Source organism: Bos grunniens, chromosome 19 (assembly GCF_055505025.1).
Source record: "Bos grunniens cultivar Pamir isolate PY7600 chromosome 19, Bosgru_T2T1.0, whole genome shotgun sequence".
NCBI lineage: Eukaryota > Metazoa > Chordata > Mammalia > Artiodactyla > Bovidae > Bos > Bos grunniens.
Window position 1 is genome coordinate 5,371,493 of NC_141183.1, and position 22,690 is coordinate 5,394,182.

General features: G+C 47.3%; 2 protein-coding genes across 9 annotated transcripts in view; one reads left to right on the forward strand and one right to left on the reverse strand.

The window, feature by feature from the left end:
- Nucleotides 1–10,600, reverse strand: part of VCF1 (VCP nuclear cofactor family member 1) — a 20,840-nt gene extending 10,240 nt beyond the window's left edge. For 2 of the 3 annotated variants that reach the window (XM_086355952.1, XM_086355954.1), the window contains exons 1-2: nt 10,353–10,600; nt 5,329–5,428 (exon numbers count right to left, since the gene is read on the reverse strand). In XM_086355952.1, coding sequence (XP_086212078.1) covers nt 5,329–5,428; nt 10,353–10,573 — 321 coding nt within the window. In that variant the 5' untranslated portion in view covers nt 10,574–10,600. Of the gene's footprint in view, nt 1–5,328; nt 5,433–10,352 lie in introns of those variants that run through there. The other variant, XM_086355953.1, reaches the window with a different exon arrangement.
- A 390-nt stretch (nt 10,601–10,990) lies between these two features.
- MTNAP1 (mitochondrial nucleoid associated protein 1) lies at nt 10,991–21,546 on the forward strand. Of its 6 annotated transcripts, none has more exons than XR_015147126.1 (6): nt 10,991–11,347; nt 11,455–11,565; nt 14,298–15,774; nt 19,408–19,588; nt 20,137–20,241; nt 21,391–21,546. XR_015147126.1 is itself a non-coding variant. In XM_086355948.1 (6 exons), the coding sequence occupies exons 3-6, from the start codon at nt 14,325–14,327 to the stop codon at nt 21,417–21,419; spliced, it is 1,677 nt and encodes a 558-aa protein (XP_086212074.1). In that variant the 5' UTR covers nt 10,991–11,347; nt 11,455–11,565; nt 14,298–14,324; the 3' UTR covers nt 21,420–21,546. The 6 variants fall into 6 exon arrangements, 4 of the variants coding, with proteins under 4 accessions (XP_086212074.1, XP_086212073.1, XP_086212076.1 ...); XM_086355948.1 differs by having other exon boundaries at nt 19,496–19,588; XR_015147125.1 differs by lacking the exon at nt 21,391–21,546 and having other exon boundaries at nt 20,137–20,376.
- The last annotated feature ends 1,144 nt before the right edge of the window (nt 21,547–22,690 follow it).

The following is a 22,690-nucleotide window of genomic DNA, read 5'->3' on the forward strand; positions in this document are numbered from 1 at the left end:
TAGGAGAAAACGGTGAGTTTTGGAAATTAACCAAATGAAAGTTGTTCATGTTACAAGAAAAAAATTCTAAACTTAAGTATTTAAAGAAAGACACAGGAAATGGTTTCTCTTAATCTTAAGTGTTTTAAAGAAATATACCTTGTTGGCCCTAGCTTAGAATTAAAAGATACTATTTTCACTAACAATACACTTTATATGCAAATTAGTAAAATTAAGAATCCACTAGTAATGACTTATTATTATATTCCCCTTTGCACACAACTGTCAACGAGCACCCAAATGTCCCTAAACTGGCTATTTTTACGCTATAAATACAATGATATACTCCAGTGGTAGATTTAATTATTCAGGACTTAACTTTCCATTTTAAAGGTATCCCCCCCTGCCATTTGCTGCTCCAGCACTCCCTGGGTTTGCTTGGCCACATTACTCAACAGCACCAGATGCCGGTAAACGTGATGAAACTGAGGGCATACCAGCAGGTTCAGGTTACCACGACAGGTAAAAAGTACGTGTCAGATCAAATCAGATCAGTTGCTCAGTCGTGTCCGACTCTTTGCGACCCCATGAATCGCAACACGCCAGGCCACCCTGTCCATCACCAACTCCCGGAGTTCACTCAGACTCACGTCCATCGAGTCAGTGATGCCATCCAGCCATCTCATCCTCTGTCGTCCCCTTCTCTTGCCCCCAATCCCTCCTAGCATCAGGGTCTTTTCCAATGAGTCAACTCTTCGCATGAGGTGGCCAAAGTACTGGAGTTTCAGCTTTAGCATCATTCCTTCCAAAGAAATCCCAGGGCTGATCTCCTTCAGAATGTACTGGCTGATCTCCTTGCAGTCCAAGGGACTCTCAAGAGTCTTCTCCAACACCACAGTTCAAAAGCATCAATTCTTCAGCACTCAGCCTTCTTTACAGTCCAACCCTCACATCCATACATGACCACAGGAAAAACCATAGCCTTGACTAGACGAACATTTGTTGGCAAAGTAATGTCTCTGCTTTTGAATATGCTATCTAGGTTGCTCATAACTTTCCTTCCAAGGAATAAGCGTCTTTTAATTTCATGGCTGCAATCACCATCTGCAGTGATTTTGGAGCCCGAAAAACAAAGTCTGACACTGTTTCCACTGTTTCCCCATCTATTTCCCATGAAGCGACAGGACCGGATGCCATGATCTTTGTTTTCTGAATGTTGAGCTTTAAGCCAACTTTTTCACTCTCCACTTTCATCAAGAGGCTTTTTAGTTCCTCTTCACTTTCTGCCATAAGAGTGGTGTCATCTGCAAATCTGAGGTTATTGATATTTCTCCCGGCATTCTTGATTCCAGCTTGTGTTTCTTCCAGTCCAGCGTTTCTCATGATGTACTTTGCATATAAGTTAAATAAACAGGGTGACAATATACAGCCTTGACGTACTCCTTTTCCTATTTGGAACAAGTCTGTTGTTCCATGTCCAGTTCTAACTGTTGCTTCCTGACCTGCATACAGGTTTCTCAAGAGGCAGATCAGGTGGTCTGGAATTCCCATCTCTTTCAGAATTTTCCACAGTTTATTGTGATCCACACAGTCAAAGGCTTTGGCATAATCAATAAAGCAGAAATAGATGTTTTTCTGGAACTCTCTTGCTTTTTCCATGATCCAGCCGATGTTGGCAATTTGATCTCTGGTTCCTCTGCCTTTTCTAAAACCAGCTTGAACATCAGGAAGTTCATGCTTCACGTATTGCTGAAGCCTGGCTTGGAGAATTCTGAGCATTACTTTACTAGCGTGTGAGATGAGTGCAATTGTGCGGTAGTTTGAGCATTCTTTGGCATTGCCCTTCTTTAGGATTGGAATGAAAACTGACCTTTTCCAGTCCTATGGCCACTGCTGAGTTTTCCAAATTTGCTGGCATATTGAGTGCAGCACTTTCACAGCATCATCTTTCAGGATTTGGAATAGCTCAACTGGAATTCCATCACCTCCACTAGCTTTGTTCGTAGTGATGCTTTCTAAGGCCCACTTGACTTCACGTTCCAGGATGTCTGGCTCTAGGTGAGTGATCACACCATCGTGATTATCTGGGTCGTGAAGATCTTTTTTGTACAGTTCTTCTGTGTATTCTTGCCATCTCTTCTTAATATCTTCTGCTTCTGTTAGGTCCATACCATTTCTGTCCTTTATTGAGCCCATCTTTACATGAAATGTTCCTTTGGTATCTCTGATTTTCTTGAAGAGATCTCTAGTCTTTCCCATTCTGTTGTTTTCCTCTATTTCTTTGCATTGATCGCTGAGGAAGGCTTTCTTATCTCTTCTTGCTATTCTTTGGAACTCTGCATTCAGATGTTTATATCTTTCCTTTTCTCCTTTGCTTTTTTTTTGCTTCTCTTCTTTTCACAGCTATTTGTAAGGCCTCCCCAGACAGCCATTTTGCTTTTTTGCATTTCTTTTCCATGGGGATGATCTTGATCCCTGTCTCCTGTACAATGTCACGAACCTCATTCCATAGTTCATCAGGCACTCTATCAGATCTAGGCCCTTAAATCTATTTCTCACTTCCACTGTTTAATCATAAGGGATTTGATTTAGGTCATACCTGAGTGGTCTAGTGGTTTTCCCTACTTTCTTCAATTTAAGTCTGAATTTGGCAATAAGGAGTTCATGGTCTGAGCCACAGTCAGCTCCTGGTCTTGTTTTTGCTGACTGTATAGAGCTTCTTCATCTTTGGCTGCAAAGAATATAATCAATCTGATTTCAGTGTTGACCATCTGGTGATGTTCATGTATAGAGTCTTCTCTTGTGTTGTTGGAAGAGGGTGCATTTTCTTGGCAAAACTCTATTAGTCTTTGCCCTGCTTCATTCCGTATTCCAAGGCCAAATTTCCCTGTTACTCCAGGTGTTTCTTGACTTCCTACTTTTGCATTCCAGTCCCCTATAATGAAAAGGACATCTTTTTTGGGTGTTAGTTCTAAAAGGTCTTATAGGTCTTCATAGAACCGTTCAACTTCAGCTTCTTCAGTGTTACTGGTTGGGACATAGACTTGGATTACTGTGATATTGAACGGTTTGCCTTGGAAATGAACAGAGATCATTCTGTAGTTTTTGAGATTGCATCCAAGTACTGCATTTCTGACTCTTTTGTTGACCATGATGGTTACTCCATTTCTTCTGAGGGATTCCTGCCCGCAGTAGTAGATATAATGGTCATCGGAGTTAAATTCACCCATTCCAGTCCATTTCAGTTCGCTGATTCCTATAATGTCAACATTTACTCTTGCCATCTCTTGTTTGACCACTTCCAATTTGCCTTGATTCATGGACCTGACATTCCAGGTTCCTATGCAATATTGCTCTTTACAGCATCGGACCTTGGTTTTATCATCAGTCACATCGACAGCTGGGTACTGTTTTTGCTTTGGCTCCATCCCTTCCTTCTTTCTGGAGTTATTTCTTCACTGATATCCAATAGCATATGGGCACCTACCGACGTGGGGAGTTTCTCTTTCAGTATCCTATCATTTTGCCTTTTCATACTGTTCATGGGGTTCTCAAGGCAAGAATACTGAAGTGGTTTGCCATTCCCTTCTCCAGTGGACCACGTTCTGTCAGATCTCTCCACCATGACCTGCCCATCTTGGGTTGCCCCACGGGCATGGCTTAGTTTCATTGAGTTAAACAAGGCTGTGGTCCTAGTGTGATTAGATTGACTAGTTTTCTGTGAGTATGGTTTCAGTGTGTCTGCCCTCTGATGCCCTCTTGCAACACCTACCATCTTACTGACTGTTAATTATTACCAGGGCAATCCAGTCCATGCTTCCAACTAATACCTACAGAGTGGTTTAATCACTGAATTTCTCTGGACAAGCAAGAACAGCACACACGAACCCACAGGTTGAACAACAATGCACCAACTTCTGTGAGACCAGTGCATGGGTATCAGCAAGGGAGTGAAGGTCATTCTACAAACAGCAATCAGAATACAACCAAACCTAACACTACGGAGTATTATTCAAAAGAAGAGAGCAGAAATGCTTGATTTTTTTTAAAAAAATGACCATTTACACTCCTGCTCTCAAGCATTAGAACTGTAGACGCAGGGGGAAAAAGATCAATACAAAAAATAAATAAATAAAAAGATCTAGTGTACCTTTGAACTCATGCAAACATCATATAGCAGGTCTGATATACAGGCACAAGTAAAGAAATATTTACACTGATACCATGAAAGTAATCATCATGTACTCTTTTAATGAATAGTCTTAACTCAAAAGAATCATGGAAACTCAATTCTTATCGTTAGATGTTCATGGCAGCCTTTAATCTTTGGTTTTCTTCCATCTGTGAAATTCCCTAGTTATTACGTTAACCAAAAGCTCAATACTTTTCTGCTACTCTAACGGGGGGAAAAATGATACGAGGATTTAAAAGGGGGGATAAAAGCTACAGAAAATTCAGTCTCTACGTAGAAGAATCAAGTCTGCTCTGGGGTGCATCAGCTGCTCTTGAATGAGAATTACCTACCTGACAGTTACTGATTTTTTCCCTCCTTGAGGGAGTTACTTTGGATTTCTGCTAAAGACCGGATATAGATCAAATCCTACTATCAAGAACTTAAGTACAAATTATTCTGGTTATGCGAGAATTGGGAGGCACGGAGTTCTGCTTTAAATGACGAGGCTGGGGCTTAGGGACCTCTGCAGCGAGGAGTTTCTCTCTTAGGCCGACAACTGTTGAGGGTCAAAGCTTCAGGTGCATCATTTATTAATAATAGCATCTGGTCAGCTTCCCTGCCCCACTGCAGACCAGGCGTTCAAGTGCACAGGAGGGACACTGAAGCACCCAGGAAACCTCAGTTCAGAGGCTCATTCCCTATCCAGTGGTTGGGACTTTGCGCCTTCTAATGCAGGGAGTGCAGATTCCATCCCTGGTTGGGAGCCAAGATCCCATATGCCTCAAGGTCAAAAAAACAAATCATAAAACAGAAACAGTATGGCAATAAATTCAATAAAGACTTTTAAAATGGTCCATATATTAAAAAAAAAGCAAAGAAGTTGGCTTCTGAAATACCAACAAGGGTTCAAAGATGGGCTTTCAGAGGTCCATAAAACCCATAACATCCAAATTCTGGGCATTTGTATGTATTATTACATGCAAACACAGGCTGTTTTGCTGTGGAGAAGGTGGGTAGCATCCTCAAAACAGCCATGACTCAGAAGAAAGAAAAAAAAAAGGTTAGAAACACTGCAATCAAGTCAGATCACTTTTCCCTACTCAAAGAATAATCTTCATTACCCAGAAGTGGCTCAAGCAGTGCAAACAGCAGGTGCTCTCGACCACACTTCCTACCTCTGTGTCCCAAGAATCGTGAAAGACAGGATTTCTACTGCTCCTTTTGGTCTGTGGGGGGAGATGGTGGTCTTCTTCACTGCCATTCCTTCTCCTTTTCCTGGAATTAAACCACAAAGAGAACAACAAAAAAAAAAAGAATTGGTCTTCTGCACACTTCAAACTGTAATTTAAACATATTAAATTTGCCCTCTTGCCTGAGAGATAGATCATCATATGATAATCCCAATAGGCAAAAAAGTTAGAAGAGCAAAAATGTAAAATAACAAGAGGAAGGTAGAGCTTCAATTAGTACAACTAATTTCTAAAAAGAAGCCTGACGATTTGAAATGCTTACTGGGAATAAACAAGCGCAGGAAGACACTGATGACTAAGTGCTCCAACTCTACCTAATTAAGGTGATCTCCTCCTCCATTTCCTGAAATTACCATCCCAAGTTACCCTAATTTTACTCCTGTCCATGTGGCATCTAAGACGGGAATGGCTGCCTTTGCCTATTTACGCTTAAAATCCTTATAAAAATGGTGCTACACACGAAGAGCATTAGAGGCTGGAGGTAGCCTCTATTCTTTCACTTTCTTTCATCTCTGATTTTCCCCCAATTATCACATTAACACAAAAGCTCTCTGCCCTCTAATGCATCAAATTACTTTTCTGGACAATCACTGCAAAGGCGGCTCTTGGACACATTAACTTGATGGCTGGCTGCACCACCTGGTATTGTAAGAGAAGTTACTTCTCCAGCTTGTTACTGTTACACTGCAGCACCAGTTGCTTAAAATGTCCAGGTTTAAAGAAAAATCACCCCTCTTTCTCGGTCAAGTATTCTGAGCTGTATGACGGAGACAGAGTTTGTATGTTTTCTGTGTAAGAACCAGTGCTGGTTGGACTTCTAAGCTCCAGTTAGAAAACAGAAATTATTAGAGGAGGTACACTTTTAAGTCAAACTGCATGGAACTGTGCTGCCCTGGTGGTTCAGCAGTAAAGAATCCACCTGCAACTCAGGAGCCACACAAGACTTGGGTTCAATCCCTGGGTCGGGAAGACCACCGGAAGGGGAAATGGCAACCCGCTCCAGTACACTTACCATGGACAGAAGAGGTACAGAAAATTCTACTGGACAGAGCTGGTGAAAGGTTGGTTTATACAAAGCAGCATAAGCTGTTATAATGAAAGCTCTTCAGAGTTCAAGTTGCTCTATCTAGAGGGTAAGAGAGCTTTCTGGAAAATACTGAATTTGAACGCACAGTATCTTCAATACAGTTACACATTCTACGTGAGTAGAGGGGCTTTGATCAGGTCGGGACGTTGGCTAAATTTATCACCCTGAGCTTAATTCTCTCTTACTTGTGAACGCATCTAACATTTTAATCGATGAGTATGGACCCAGTTTAGGCTTGGAATGATAAGATGGGGGCTATGATTCTGAGGAAGCACTAGCCAACCGGCAGGGGCTACACCGGTCTAAGCCTCAGCTCAGTTCAGTGTGTCTGACTCTTTGCGACCCAAAGGACTGCAGCATCCTAAGACTCAGCTGTTTACAAAATAAGATCTCCTCACCTTTCTCTCAGGGAATTAGATCTTACCTTGAAATACCGGAGGCTAAAAACTAGATAAATATCAGGCTTTAATAATCATTAAATGGATGTGCTAGTGGAACCAAGAAATCGCTACACCCATCCTGACAACAGTTGCAGAACACTGGTGGAAGGCCAGCTGCCGCCCAAAGAGAAACTCCTCGAATGACGGTGACGGTCCCCCAACTCCTCTTTTATCGGTGTTCCAACAGATGATTGTGCCGGGGCTGCTGAGTCACTGCCAGCAAACTCATGGTCTGACTACAACTTTCCAATTTCCTCATTTATAATGGGAGAGAAGGTTACTATCTTTCTAGTGACAAGACGATGAACGTCAAGAGGATGGGCTGGTTTTGAAGATTTCAATTAAACTGAGAAAGTCACATGAAATATTCCTGCCTCATAATTAGCTGATGTCTCCAGGTACCAGAAGGATCTCTCTGGCCTTTTGGGAGTTCTCTCCTTTGGATGGTTCTGGATTAAGAATGAGCCCTAAATGTTCTTCATTCTCCTTTTTCTAAGCTCTGTGCAGAATTCATCCTTGAAGCATTTCTTTCAACATCATGAATATTTTACAAAACCTTAGCTTCATGCTCAACACAATCAGTCAGATTGTAACTTTTAACATTAATGCCATATGCCAGGTTATAATTTGAGCAGCCACCCTATAACTAATTACATTCTCCCTAGCCATTTAGTTACAGATTATTGTTTAGCATCTGTTACTTCTCAGGATGGCAGAATACATCACTTTTCATCACTTCATTTCTCCTCAACCCTCCTGTCCCTCCTAGAGACTGAGCACAGAAGAAATCCTAGGATACACAGACTAGTGGTTTTCAAACTTTATTTTAAAAATGACAGAACTATTTCACCCTACCAAAAAAAAAAAAGATCCTTCAATTTATAAAAGAGATAATGGATGTTTTAACTGGAGTAGGGACCTCCCTCCCACGCAGGGCTTCCCCAGTGGCTCAGCTAGTAAAGAACCCACCTACCAACGCAGAAGATGCAAGAGGGTGGGCTCGATCCCTGGGTGGAGAAGATCCCCTGGAGAGGAAATGGCAACCCACTCTGACACTCTTGCCTAGATGATTCCATAGACAGAGGAGCCTGCTGGGCTACAGTCCATGGGGTTGAAGAGTCGGACACAACTGAACAAGCACAGGCACACATACCCATACCCACCCCTCCTGTATGAAGACCCACCATCATAGACCAACGCTTCCTCTTAAAATTGAGGAAACAGATCCACAGATCTGAACCGACTTGAAGATGCTAAGACAGCTGGATCTGATCCACTGTACTATACAACACATGGGAGCAGAGAAAGCACTGCCAGCTCACATGACTTCTCTCACAGTAAAGAAGTTACCATGTGAGATTGTGTGAACGAGATAAAAGGGACTGCTAGGACTATAAGCGCATCCAGTGTATTTGTGTACAGCACTGGATAACAGGAATGTTTTTCAGAGAAATATTTAGACTTTTTCAGATATGTGAGACATCCCGAGGGACTGCTGGAAGTACAAATGGGTGTGGGAAGGAAAAAACTGGCAGTTATATCAGGCTTACTATACGTAAGGATCTCGTGACTAATCTCAGTAGCAAGTTGGTACACTGGGCCCCTAATTTCAAATTCAGCCCACTCTTCCTTCATATACAAGTAGGGTTTTTATGGCTCTCTCACTACATGACCCAAATCAATATGCAGAAGTTTGGAGAACTCTTGATTTTCACTATTGCGCTAAAGAACTTCCAAGATGCCTTCCAGAATCTCAACCCTATGAATTAATATCCTCTAGGATATCTAGAGGATATTAATTCCGGGTCCCCATGGAAAGACTGTCAATTACATTCAAAAATCACTGAATACAGAGAGACAAAAAAAACCTACAGCATAATTTACCAAGGCAACCCCCGTCTCATTCACTCAGGCCTCACAAAGATTATTTTGGGGAAAAAAAAAAAAATGAAGAGAACAGTGAACCTAGAAGTTCAGTTCAGTCTTGCTGCTGCTGCTAAGTCGCTTCAGTCGTGTCAGACTCTGTGCGACCCCATAGACGGCAGCCCACCAGGCTTCCCTGTCCCTGGGATTCTCCAGGCAAGAACACTGGAGTGGGTTGCCATTTCCTTCTCCAATGCATGAAAGTGAAAAGTCAAACTGAAGTCGCTCAGTCCTGTCTGACTCTTAGCGACCCCATGGACTGCAGCCTACCAGGCTCCTCCATCCATGGGATTTTCCAGGCAAGAGTACTGGAGTGGGATGCCACTGCCTTCTCCGTCAGTTGCTCAGTTGTGCCCAACTCTTTGCAACCCCATGGACTGCAGCTCCACCAGGCCTCCTGATCCATCACCAACTCGCAGAGTTTACTCAAACTCATGTCCATCAAGTCGGTGATGCCATCCAACCATCTCATTCTCTGTTGTCCCCTGCTCATCCCGCTGTCAATCTTCCCCAGCATCAGGGTCTTTTCACATGAGTCAGTTCTTCGCATCAGATGGCCAAAGTATTGGCATAGAAAGACCCAGGTAAACCAACTGAGCTTTCTAAATCTGCTTCCTGATCAGAAGAATGAAAGATGGGACTTGGTGATATCTATAGTTTTCAGTTCAAACTCCACGATGAGGGATTGTTCTAATTCCAAATAAAGTCCATCTTCTCCATTCCCGGGTACAATCCCAACATTTTCCTCCCTAACCTGTTCACAGAGGTGAGAAATGAGAAAAAGGAAAAGAATCCTCAGCACTCTCCAGGTTAAGCCCCGGGTCCAGGCTCGGAGGAAAAGTGCGTCGCAATATAGCCCTAACTCCAGCCTTCGGAGTCAAACGGCTCCGCACCCAAACTGTTTAGAATTCTGCATGCTCTTCACGCTATGGCCGAGGAGGGAAGCCACAGGTCATCACTTTGGCCCTAGCCCATTCGGCGTCTACGACGGCCCAGCAGGGCACAAGGGCTTCGATCTGACCTAACCCTTCCGTCCTGCGGAGTTAAGCCCAGTCCTTCTTCCCGACCTTGGGGAGATCGGCTACCCGCCCCGCCGTCCCCTCACAGGCCCCCGAGAGGCTCCTCTCGAACATCGGCCATTCTCCCATCCCCCCACCCTCCTAAATTTAGGACAGGGAAGCTTTGGGGCCCCCTTCTCTCCGCCGGGACCGACCGGACTTCATTCCAAACAGGGAAAGATGGGGGGCGGGGGGAGGAAAGATGGGGTCGGGGGGCGACCCGGGCCCTGAGGAGTCACCGCTCCGGCGCCCCCGGGGACCAGGTTCCCAGTCAGCCAAGCATCCCTCCCCTCTCCCCGCCCGGACAGCACGGCACCCACACGGAGACTCGCAGGGCCCAGGCTCGCTCGGACCCCGCGTCGCACCCCCCTCGGCTCCGTGTACCCCACGACACAACACCGGGAAAGGGGCTGAGGGGAAGACGGTGCCCTGCGGACTCACCTGGGGCGGAGGCGCTCGCTCATGGCAGCCGATGGAGACGAGCGACGCGGCGCCGCTCCGCGAGGAGAGGGAACGGAGGGCGTCGTGTTCCGGCGGCCGCCACGCCCACCCCCTCGGGCCTTGGCTCTGGACGCGGCTCTGGCGGAGGCGGCCGGCGCTGAGTACCCCTCGGGGGGACCCGTCCCTCCGCTACTTCCGGCGTCTGCTCCGCGCCCCCCCATGTCGCCGCCGCCGTGGTACCGCCCTCCTGCGAGTGCGCAGTGGCGCGAGCCCGGCCGCGCCGACCGGTAGCCCCGCCCATAGGAAGAGGCGGGCTCGGGAGGGGGTGGGGAGGAGCGACCAGGAGCCTCTGGGAAAGAGGACCTCGTTAGAGGTGGCCCGGGCTTTTGCCTGTTCGCAACCGAGACGGGCCGGCGTAAGAGTCCAGCCAGGCTTAAATGAAATTAAACCGTGTCATAATCATATGATACAAGTCTTTGATTTATAATCCCTGTGAAGCCATAGTTTAAAAAAAAATAGCGGAGAAGCATCAGGCAGTGGTGTAGACGGCTTGCCCCGGGGCTTAGTCCGGGGAGTTGGGCCGCGTCGCGTGGGGTGCGCTCAGGGAGCTCGTCGCGGGACTTCCTGGTTTTTTTGTATCTCGCGAGGTGAGACGCCACCCGGGCGGAGTTTCCACAGGCGGCGGTGCCGTCTGTGGCCTCCGCCGTAGGTCTAGGCGCGGATGTGGAGGCGAGAGGAGAGTGAGGGGAGAGCTTTCTGAAGCCGAAGGCTCGGCGCTCCGGCGCCCGGGGCTGGGGGAGGCTGCGGGGCGGCCGGCCGGGCCCCAGGAGCTGCTCGGTGGTCCCACTCAACTCCCTGGAAGCCGCCCGACTGCTCTCCTGAAAAAGCAAGGGAGAGGGGGTCGAAAAGCCCACTGGAGGGCGCCGGAGGGAGGGCTCTGAGATCAGCCCGGTGCGCAGGAGGCTGGTCCCGCGTCTGCTCTCCGGGACCCCCAGGTAGAAGTGCCCTACTGGTGACCCCCGTTATTTTGGATTTGCCCCAATAGTTTGTTCCTCTTACTCATTTCTTTCACTCGAGTGACTGCCCTAATTGTGTCCTTCAGAGGCTGACCTTAACGTCGAATTCACCCTGCCCGCCTGGGTAACAGCGGTCGTGGAGCGTGCAGATACAGGAGAAACAAGCGCAAAATTAGCATCCTTCTACAAAAACTCAGGTAAGAAAGTAGTTAATGTAATAGGGAAGGACCTTTGTTTTCTAGCGCAAATTAATCCCTAAAAGGATGTTACTTATAATCTCAAATTATACCTAATGGCCCACCTCTGAGAATCCTGCCTCCCAGGTTATGAGCATGAGGCTAAAATACCTCTGTTTAGCTCCAAAGAAACAGCCTGACCAGGCTCACCTGTGAATGACTGCAGGCGCAGGAAATGAACACACCCCCACCTCAGGGTGATGGGAACCAGGAAGTGTTTGACTTTCCTCCCTCCCCTTTTAGGATTAAAGAGGCCTGAATTGTAACTCTGGCAGCATGGTTCTTTAGGACACAAATCCACCATCGTCTCAGTCTGCTGGCTTTCCAAACAACGTCACTAGCCCTTGTTCCAACAATTCGTCTGGATTTATTGTCCTGTTGTTCGATGAACCAGACGAACCTGGACTCCGTAATTTTAAGGCACCCACGTTGAGACGTTACAGCTCGACGGTACAGGGAAGATCTCAGGAGGATTGAGGATGGAGAGCATGTAGGCAGACACCTCTAACAGAGGTCTCAATCCCCTTCTAACATCATTAGTCCAAGGCCTGTGGACTGACTTCCGTTGTGTGTCTTTCTGAAAATAAATGGTCCATGTATATGTGTGCTTAGTCCTGTTTGACTCTTTCAGTCCCATGTACTGTGTCCCACCGGGCTCCTTTGTCAATGGGATTGATCCCATCAAGAATCCTGGAGTTGGTTGCCATTTCCTTCTCCAGAGGATCTCCATGGAGATCGAACTTGAGGCTGCATTGGCAGGCAGATTCTTTACCACTGAGCCTCCTGGGCAGCCTAAACGGTCCACAACATTAGATCATAGCATCTGGTCCCATCACTTCATGGGAAATGTGGAAACAGTGTCAGACTTTATTCTTTTGGGCTCCAAAATCACTGCAGATGGTGATTGTAGTCATGAAATTAAAAGACACTTACTCCTTGGAAGGAAAGTTATGACCAACCTAGATGGCATTTTCAAAAGCAGAGACATTACTTTGCCAACAAAGGTCCATCTAGTCAAGGCTATGGTTTTTCTAGTAGTCATGTATGGATGTGAGAGTTGGACTGTGAAGAAAGCTGAGCGCCGAAGAATTGATGCTTTTGAACTGTGGTGTTGGAGAAGACTCTTGAGAGTCCCTTGGACTACAAGGAGATCCAACCAGTCCATTCTAAAGGAGATCAGTCCTGGGTGTTCTTTGGAAGGAATGGTGCTAAAGCTGAAACTCCAGTACTTTGGCCACCTAATGGGAAGAGCTGACTCATTGGAAAAGACTCTGATGCTGGGAGGGATTGGGGGCAGGAGGAGAAGGGGACAACAGAGGATGAGATGGCTGGATGGCATCACTGACTCGAAGGACATGAGTTTGAGTGAACTCCAGGAGTTGGTGATGGGGAGGCCTGGCATGCTACAATTCATGGGGTCGCAAAGAGTCAATTTTCCCAGATTGACAATTTTCCCAAAGATTCCCAGAGGTGGGCCATTAGGTATAGTTTGGACACGACTGAGTGACTGAATTGAACTGAACTGTATAAAGTCTATTGGCAGAAGACAGTTTTATCTTGCCTGACTTCATGTAGGACAAGGTGGGTTGGTTGCTATGATAAATGGGTTGGCCAGGGCCAGGCCCTGTGCTCAGTTCTGAGAATACAGCTGTGCACAGGGGCTACCTTTTCCCTACCCTCTGGAACTTAATTGAATAAGAAATGTAAACAAATAACTTTCTCTGAGCTTTGGAATGAAATACTACCTTTTCCTGACTGGTGAGTATAACAGAGGCACCAATGGTACGTGGTTTAAGTATTTTTCATTTTTTTTGGCGGCAACATACAGCACATGGGATCTTAGTTCCCCAACTAGGGATCAAGCCAAGCCCCCCTGCAGTAGAAGTGCAGAGTTTAAGGGTTGTTTTTTGTTTTTTGTTTCCAATGTTTTTATATGGCATAAATTTTACAAAAGTGTCAAACTAAACAAATTTCCCATTAATCCATTGTCGTACAAACCTAGTAAAAAAAATTGAGACCATGTTTCCTCCATTTATGTATTATGTACATTAGCCATACTTCTGTGTGTGTGTGTGTGTGTGTTTGTGCATGCATGTTACTAATGTGTTAAACATTAGTAGCATTCTCATTTTTCATGCTTAGGTAATTGAAGTTACCTAAAGTTCTAATTCTTTCTTGCACCCCTGTGGATTTTTCTATACATACTGCTATTGTCTTTTATTTTTCAACTTTCTTCCCTTGAATGATGTGTTTTATAACAATTTCTTTACACTCATGTGTTATCCAGTTGCCTTGCTACAAAGTTAAATAGCAAATATTTCATTCTGGCTGGCATTTTGGACACCTTTTTCTTCCACTAACCATTAATTCACTAGATATAAGTCCTTTTGCCTGGCTTGCCTCCTAGTTAGGGATGTAGAAAAACCCCTTTGGTTATCTTTTGTAATGATTGATTCCTAGAAGATGTTAAAAAATCTGAAATACCAAGCAGAAATGGAGTCAGGAACATTGACCTTGAAATCCACCTGTGTCTGTTTTGTACCTATAGGAGAAAAAGAATGAATCAAAATAAATGTTTTAAAATGTCCTTCAGCCTGGCTTATTTCAAATGAATTTAAAAGGTATGACACCTAACTAAGGCATGAGTATTTACAGACTGTATGCTTCTATCTCCTTGTGTATGTCTTTTTCAGGAATAGAAGAGTGCTGTTCCACCCAGGATGGAACTGTGTCCTTACTGTAAGAAGCCATTTAAACGATTGAAATCCCACTTGCCGCACTGTAAGATGCTGGGAGCAACTATGCCTGCTGATCAAGAAATTCATCAGTGCGAGCCGGCTACACTCGCACGTGGTAAAAAAATCAAAGCGCCAATCAGGGACTCAATTAAAGCAAAAGAGAAAGAGTTAGGGACAGACAGTAAGAAAAGAAATCCGGAACTGAAAGGGAACAATTCAGAACGGACAGTCAAGTCCTCTTCAGCACTAGCTGTTGGTTTGGAAAAAGCAAGTCATAAAAAGGCTGATGAAAATGTCAGGAGTCAAGTTAAGCCCTCCCTCAAAATGTTAAAGGATACTAAACCAAAGGTTGCTTCCCGGGGAGAAACTACAACTCAGTTTTCTGCATCAGAAAACACCAGTTCTACAAAAGAACTTGCCAAAGCTTTGCCTCAATTAGGAGAAAGTAGAGATAACCCTTCAGAAATTGAAGCACCTTTACCTCCTGGCCCAGTGGCACCTTCTCGGTCGAATCACGATAGGAAATATTCTTTAGCCTTCCTTAATGATGTGCAAGCCACTTCAGCTGATTTAAGATTGGACAGAGTGGATGCCTCAAGACAGAACCTTCTCGTGAAATTATTCAATACATCTCTTGGTGATGGTCATAGTTCTCCCGTGAATTGCAGTCACAGGGTTCAAAGAGGAAACATGTCATCATCAGGCAGAGAAAGAGATTCCAAGGCCGAGGATCACCTCTTAGGAGTTTCTACTGATAGAGACTTCAGGACTCTGGCAAAGAATGCAGAATCACAGATTGCTGCTTTGAAACTTAACCCCTTAGGTAAAAGCCAGGGCAGGGAGAACCAGGGAAAAGCACTCCACCTTGGAGCAGAGACATATGGGAGCCAAGGAGGTGTAGAGAAAAGTGTATCTGTGACAGAAACGCAGGATTGGGCTTCCCTGAGCCATGATTCAGTCACAGAGAAGAAGCCTCAAGACAGAGGTCCCGGTGTACACGTGTTCCCACTAATGGGGACAACTTGCCCTGAGCGTCTCCCTCTAGCACAGTCACGTAACCAGAGTCCCGCCTCTCTGGCTGTAAAATTTCTCCAGGAAGAGAAAGCAGAAGCCGGCAGCCGGAATCGAGGCCCTGCTGTGAAGGCGTTGATGGCGGGTGAGGAGTGGGCTTCTCTGACATCTAAGTTGGGCTCTTGGCCCCCAGCATCGTGCCCCCAGGGGCTGCAGTCTGCACGTTCAGCCCAGCACCACGCTTCCAGAAGCCCCTTGGCCGGTCAGAGCCTGTCGAGCGCCCTGGGGCTGGAGTGGTTTCCAGAGCTCTATCCTGGTTATCTTGGCCTCGGGGTGCTGCCAGAGAGGCCCCAGCGTTGGAGCACTCTGGCCCAGAAGCCCCTGCTTGTCATCAGTCCCCAGGGTGAGAGACTCTCCCAAGGTAAGCGCGCTCAGGTGTCAGCTCATCAGGCAGCACCGAGCCTTCTGAGTTAATGAGGTTAACGTCCTCTGTACCCTCGCATTCCAGGGCACTGCACTCGTCACTGTTTCAGAGCATGACTTCCTGCTCCCAGGGTTCAGTTTTAAGGGCGGTTCGTCATTCTCCCCTCCCCTCCCCTCCCCTCCCCTCCACCAAGTTGAAGGCACGACTACGGCAGGCTGGCCGGTGATGCTGGTTAACACTTGACCCTCTACACTTGGAAGAGGCACAGCCTCTTCTAGAAGTTGGGTGGGTTTTTATGCTGGCAGACTCAGGAGAAGCATAAAGACTTCAGGGTCTGCTGTGCTTAGATTTCAGTCAGGACCAGGTTGGGCAGGAAATGGGTTCTGGGCATGTGGTCAGACACGGTTAGCTGGCAGCTCTAGCAGCAGATGGGGTGTTTGGATGTGGGGCAGGCTGGGATCAAAGCTGAACTGGGAGGCAGGGCAGTCAAGGCAGTGGAGGTGGGGGGTCGAGGATGAGCCGGTGAGATCGGGGGAGGGATGCGGCCAGGAGCCGGCAGTAGTCCATGCTTCCATAGTTGTGTCCGAGAAGGATTTTGTTCTTGTCTATTGGTCACAGCCTACGACGCGTGCTCAGTTTGGGTTTCTGTATCGAGGAATGTGTGGCCATCACATGGCCTCTGATTCTATTATAAACCAAAAACCGTTGAAGTTGGCTCCACCATTAATGTTCAGGCTTCGATGCTGCCAGTGAACCAACAGGAGACCCTAGAGGAGACCCTAGTGACCTTTCAGTTAAAGTCAAGATTTAATTTGTCGTTTGCCCAAGGACTTCAAGGCCATGGAATCTACAAGGATTGAAAGGGGGCGTGGCTTCTCAGAAAGTTCAAACCTCACCCAGCAGTGGCTATCCCTGACAGCCACAGGTTGAAGTTGAATTTGCAGGCAGTCTTTGAGGAGGAGTTTGGGCCATGATAGGCTCTGGGCTCAGGCAAGATCTTGGATGAGCCTTCCTCCTCCTCTCTCGGAAGCCATTCATCCCCTGGTACTTATAGGCAGGGCCAGTGGACTAACAGTTATTGAGGTAACTGTATATGCTGGGGTACCTGCGCGTTTGCCTCAGTTACCTTAAGTGATCTTATGCCAGTCCTGGGAGATGGCTCTTATCCCCTTTTACAGACAAGGAGACTGAGTTTCAGAGAAGGTGAGTAACTTGCCCAGGGTTCAGTTTATCTCAAAGGTTACTTGGTGGGTCTCTGCCCGGTGTTTCCAGGCAGCGTTTCTCCTGCTGGGCTGTTGGGCTCCAGGCTGTGGTCGCTTACCTTTTCCTTCAGGGGGAAGCGCCAGTGCACAACTAGTCCTTGCACGTCAGGCACCCGAGCAGACCCAGGTGAGGGGATTGCCCCAACCGAAAGGCACCCGGGGCCTTCATCTTGATGAAGCAGGGCAGAGTGAGATGCTCTCGTGGTCGATTAAAGTGGCTGTGTTTGGAGACCTAAGTGTGGAGGTCCAAGGGTGCCCCCGAGCTGGGCTTCAGTAAATCCGGAGTGAGGGAAATGAGGGATTCATTCATTCCCTGTGGGATTCACCTGCATGAGGAGCTGTCTTTCGAGCTTCGGGGAGATAGATGCTCATGGATGTAACTACCAAGAGGAGTCATTTCCTGGCCTGAGAGAAAGTGGATTTCAAAAACCCAAGATTTCAGTCTCAAGAGATTCAACAAGGCCCAGAGTCTGAGAGCCCTCAGCAGTCCATCAGCCACCTTGAGAGCACTGGGCTGGGAGCGCCAGCTGGGCTTTTGGCAGCATTCCAATGCTTTGGCTTCGGGGCAGGAGGTTTGCGAGATCTCAGTTCCCAATCTGGACAGGTAAAAGTTTTACATGGTCATTTCTTATATATATGATTACTAGCCATCATGCCTAGAGACTGATTCTGAAGTAAAGCCTCAGAACCTATTTCCAGACATTTCCTCGGTGTCTCTGAAGATGAGCCACATCTGAGAACAGCTTCTGGATGCTGGCGCTGATGCAGGTCCCTGGCACTCAGCAGTGGACTGTTCACACTGGCAGGAAGAAGGTAGTTTAGGGGGAGAAAACCAAAACACAGTTTGTGTAACTACAAAAAGCAAAACTTGCCTGGTGGGGAGACCAGAAGGTCAAGTAGGAAAACCTTGTCAGGTTCTGGGTTTTCAAAGGCCCGGAAACCGCAATAAAGGCTGTTCTCTAACCTGCACACGGGGCTGCCATCAGTAGGGTGTCCATGTGAGTGCTTTGAGGAGGGGTGCCCGTGGGGAATGGGTGGGGAGCAGTGCAGATCAGAACTTGAGCAGAAGCCTGACGGGCCGGGGCCAGGTCTCCTGGTTGACCAGAGGAGCCCGCCCATAAAAGGGGGTATTTAAGAGAAGCGCGTGTGAGTAACCAACAGCCTGAGACATGAGAGGTGAGTCGAACCATGCCTCTGGGGTTATAGCCAGGCCAGAGGGGTGATGGGACGGTTAAGCCACAGACGGCGGCTGCGGGTTTCTGACGTCTGTGTCAGCGGAACCCCTGTCCCGGTGCTGGCAGGTTGCAGAGCAGTGGCTGAGGGGTGAGGCGGCAGAGGCCGGCCGTGCATGACAACCCAAGACGCATGACCGTTCCTCGGGGATGGAGGTCAGGGCCCAGAGCATCGGGGCAGTAGGCAGGGAGTCACGGAAAAAAGCTCCCGCAGGACGCTTGTGGGCTTGGGCCTGGGCTCTCCCAGCCGAGGGCTGCTTACATATCCCAGCTTCAGGCCTCAACTGATGTCATCCACATTAAGTGCCTGGACCCGGAATGAAGTGAGCGGGCTCCGCCAGCTGGAGAAGACCCTGGGAGCCGCTGGGACCCTGACGCTCCAGAGAGAGAGGTGGTGCCATTGCAGGTTTCCCAGAGCTGTGTCATTTTTCTGAGCTGGATGGGCTTGTCATGCTTTGTTTTGTAAGATACGAATCTTCACCTTGCAAGAGAAATAGCCTTTGTGTGGTTTCTGAGAAGCCAGCATGGTTCTTGTCATTTTTAATAAATGGATGATCATTTGCATCATAGTATTTTTACATCTGCAGCAACTTCACCACACCTGCCAAACCAGTTGTAAATATTTAATTTACACTTTATCCTGATGAACCAAACTGAGACCAGAGAACCAGCAATAGTAGAGATTCCCTGCCTGTCATTAAACTTGGAAAGCTGCAAGGGCAGGGGAAGTAAGTACCTAGCAGAAACCCTCCTTCCTGGTTCTGCTTTAGTTATTCTCGCATCGAACATAAATAAGAAGCGTGTGCTGGTCAGCGATGGTGATGGGCTGATAGAGTAGACCTGTCAGCTGTCGGCAGTAGTAACGGGTAATCACCAGGACAGTAGCAGGCCGTGCTGTTTGCTGAGGTGTGCAGCAGGCGGGAGGAAATAGAAGTGGCTCACTAGTCCTGTCCCGGGGGTGATCTGGGCACTGTATTCATCAGACGAGAGACGATCCAGGTCCCAGTCCCTCGGGCCCCTTAGTCTGCCGAAGAACCTTTTCTTGATGCCAACTAGGTAGTTTGGCCTCCGGTGCTCATATGTCTGCAGCCCAGGGCAGACCGTCACCCACGACTTGGCATGTACTTTTCCCGCAGCCTTGCCCTGGGGACCTCGGGCACCGAGTGCTGGGGAAGAGGACGGATTTAGATGAGCTGTCACAGTGACTTCTGTTTGGAACCCTAGTTCCTTGGTTGGAAAGAAGCACGACGGCGGTAAGGAGCTTGGAAGCCCCGGCCAGCTCCTCTCTCAGGAGGCTCCTGGGAGCTGTCCACACAGGTGAGGCCCGAGTCGTGCCTGCGGGGCTCTCTTGCTGGTTCCAGACTTTCTCTTCCTTCAGCCAGGGCTGTCACAGCCAGGCTCTGTCACAGCCCGGCTCGAGAACGAGAAAAGGATGGCCTTTCGAGCTTCCCATCTTCCTCCCTGCCTTTCCTCATTCTGGAGTCTGACGCAATTAAAGCACTGTAGTGACGACAGCAGCAGCTGCCGTTTATCAAACAGGTTTCATTCTTTTCAGTACCTGCCCACCTCTGCCGTCCCCACGCTCACTGTCCCCAAGCGAGGAAGGCTCAGCTGCAAGACCACTCGTATTCATCTCCCCATGAAACTTTTAACCACACTCCCCAAAATAAGAGTGACTAATTGAAATTGATTAAAATTAAGCTTTTCTGGTTTTCGTTTGTTTAAAACACGTATGTATGATACAGTGGTATGTAGATTCCTCGCGCAGCAGTTCCTTTGCCTGAGCTGACCGGGTGACTTGAGTCCCTTGCAGACAAGGGCCAGTGGCCGGCCCTCTAACGTGAGCCCTGCTTCTCTGCCAACAGGCTGGATCCGGTGCCGCACCAGCGTGAGGAGCGGAGTCGGTGGCCTCACCTTGCTCTTCACCGGCTGCTTCGTCCTCTGCTGCAGCTGGAGCTTCAAGCATCTGAGTAAGCCTCGCTCTGCATCCTCAGCAGCAGGTCACAGCCCATGACATGCACCTCTGAGGGCTTCTCTGAACCGCTTTTTCATTTTTCAGTTTTGCATTGTCTGACACGCCCTAATGAACAAGCTGTTGTCCTCGAGGCTCTTGGGGTTTTTTATTGGAGGTTTTGGTTCTAATGGCCTTGATCAGATTTGACTAGAGTTTACATAGCCACTCTCCTGCTCCATTGACGATTGTCGCTGGAGATGCAGTGCGCTTGCACTTTCTCCATAAAGCTGTTTGCCTGTTGGAAGATCAGGGCTCTTCTCTTTGGTGACTTTCTGATTCTAAGAACTTCTTTCTAGGATGGAAACCAAATAGCTTTATACCCTAAGAGATGAGAAGCAAACGCAACGGTCTCTTATCAGTGTGTCTAAGGCTGAGAGCTGTTTTATTTAATGTACTTTAACGTTAAAGAGAACAAACACCTTTCTAGTTACGCATTTCAACTTGCTCCAGATCTTACCTGAAGGAAAATGCCTAGATTTCACTGCTCTTTTAATTCCAGATAACGTTTGCTCATTTTTAAAAAATAGTATTGTATTAAGTCAGAAAAGGCCCAGTATTCTTCCACAACAGACAAAATCCAGATGCTTTCAGGTGAAAATTTTCAGTGCAAAAGTGTAAGATCATTATTAACACTAGAGCCCAGTAGAATTCACAAACTCTTCCAGAATGTCAGGTTTGACTCTTAGCTGGGCTTGGCAACTAATTCAGTGTCAGGACACAGGGCGTGGGTCAAGACGTGGATCATGTCTGCAGCAAGCTCTCACATCCTGACTAGCCAGCCACGGCTGCCCACCCTCGTCTCATATGCGTGGCCATCCGTGAGAAAGGAATTCCTTTCTGATCATGATGCCTGAAATCCCACGTCGTTTCTGTCGCAGGGAAAAAGCCTCCACTGAAAAAGAGACCATTCAGGTGATGTTGGAGTTTCTGTTTCACATCTTTAAATTGAGACTGAGGAAAGTGAGGCAGAAACTTACCCCTGTACCTAAGACTTTATTCCTAAATTTATAAAACAAATACAGGGGGATGATCTTCAGGGGCAAGAGGTGGAAGCCGTCCAGGAACTGGCTCGTAGAGCCTTACGTTTGTCTCTGTTTATCCCAAGAGCTGCAGCGCTGGCGTCATCAGCGCTGACCTGGACGCCACGGAAAGCTCTGCGCTCCGAGGCGAGGACGGTGGAGACACTGCAGAGCATGCTTAAGAGCGGAAACTGCACGGCGGGCAGGGTGGGGCAGAGAGAATAAAATGACTGGAAACCAGCCATTCTGGAGGAAGCCAGGTGTTTTTTTTTCAAATGTGGACAGGTCTGGTTCTCTCTGGATATTTCTTTTGGCATGTTCTCAGAAGTGACTGAAAGTTTTGGAGAAAAACTTGAGGTTGTTTAATCATAAAGGCGGATGTTATTCAAGGAGACAGGGAGATGACAGGAGTTCATTGTTAAAAATTTAAAATAGCTGTTTCCTAATTCTCGGTAAAAATAATCCCAATTCTAAATCATTTTCTCCCCAAAACTGTTGTCTGTATCTTGGCATCATGCTGTTCATCCCTGCCGGATACTGGTTCAGAAGAGCATCTGAAGTGGCTGGAAGTCAGCTCATGTCAGACCCTTCCCCTTGGGGGTGGGTGGGCTCCTCTGGGCCCTTGACCAGCTCTCGGCAGCTGTGAGGAACAAGCAGAGGGTGGGTTCAGAGTTGCAGGTGAGCCTCTGAAAAATCCTTGGCAAGTGATTTTTTTTTTCTTTTAAGCTGATTAAAACAGCACACTCCAAAGAATGTTAAATCATCTTTTCCACATCTGCAGTGAGAATAGCAGTGAGCATAGCAGTGAGCAAGTGGATTCTGCTTCTCATCTCTTCATGGAAGTGTTTCAGAATCCTACCCCTACACCCCCCAAGAAGCTGAGTGAAATATTCACATATTCCTCCCACTTCGTTAGGGCTGCATAAGAAGGGTGGGTTTTGGGGTTTCTTCCCTGGTCAAAATATTCCACGTTGTTGTAGTTTTATGACTTCTGCTTTGGACCCTAGACGATAACTTGGATAGACAAAGCCTTCGTGGAAATCCAGTGTAGATTGCACAGATGGATCAGGTCTTCCGATCCTTCTCTAGTATCAAGGGTTGACTATGTCTTGGATACAGATGTGCCCCTGTCGGACCAGTGAGTCTGTCTGGGTCTTAGCTTTGCTTGTGATCCTCAGGCCAGAACACGCGTTCAGCCCCTTTTGCCCCCGCTCCTCCAGAACTACGAGAAAGCGGGTGTGCTGTCATAAAGCCAGCTCTCACGCATCTGCATCTCTCCCCGCTCTCTTCCGAGAACTCGATGCTGGCTTCATCTCCCCTTTCTGTTCTTCAGTCCCCTGCCTCCCCACCCTCTCTAATTGTCCCTAGTGGGAGTATAATTCTGCA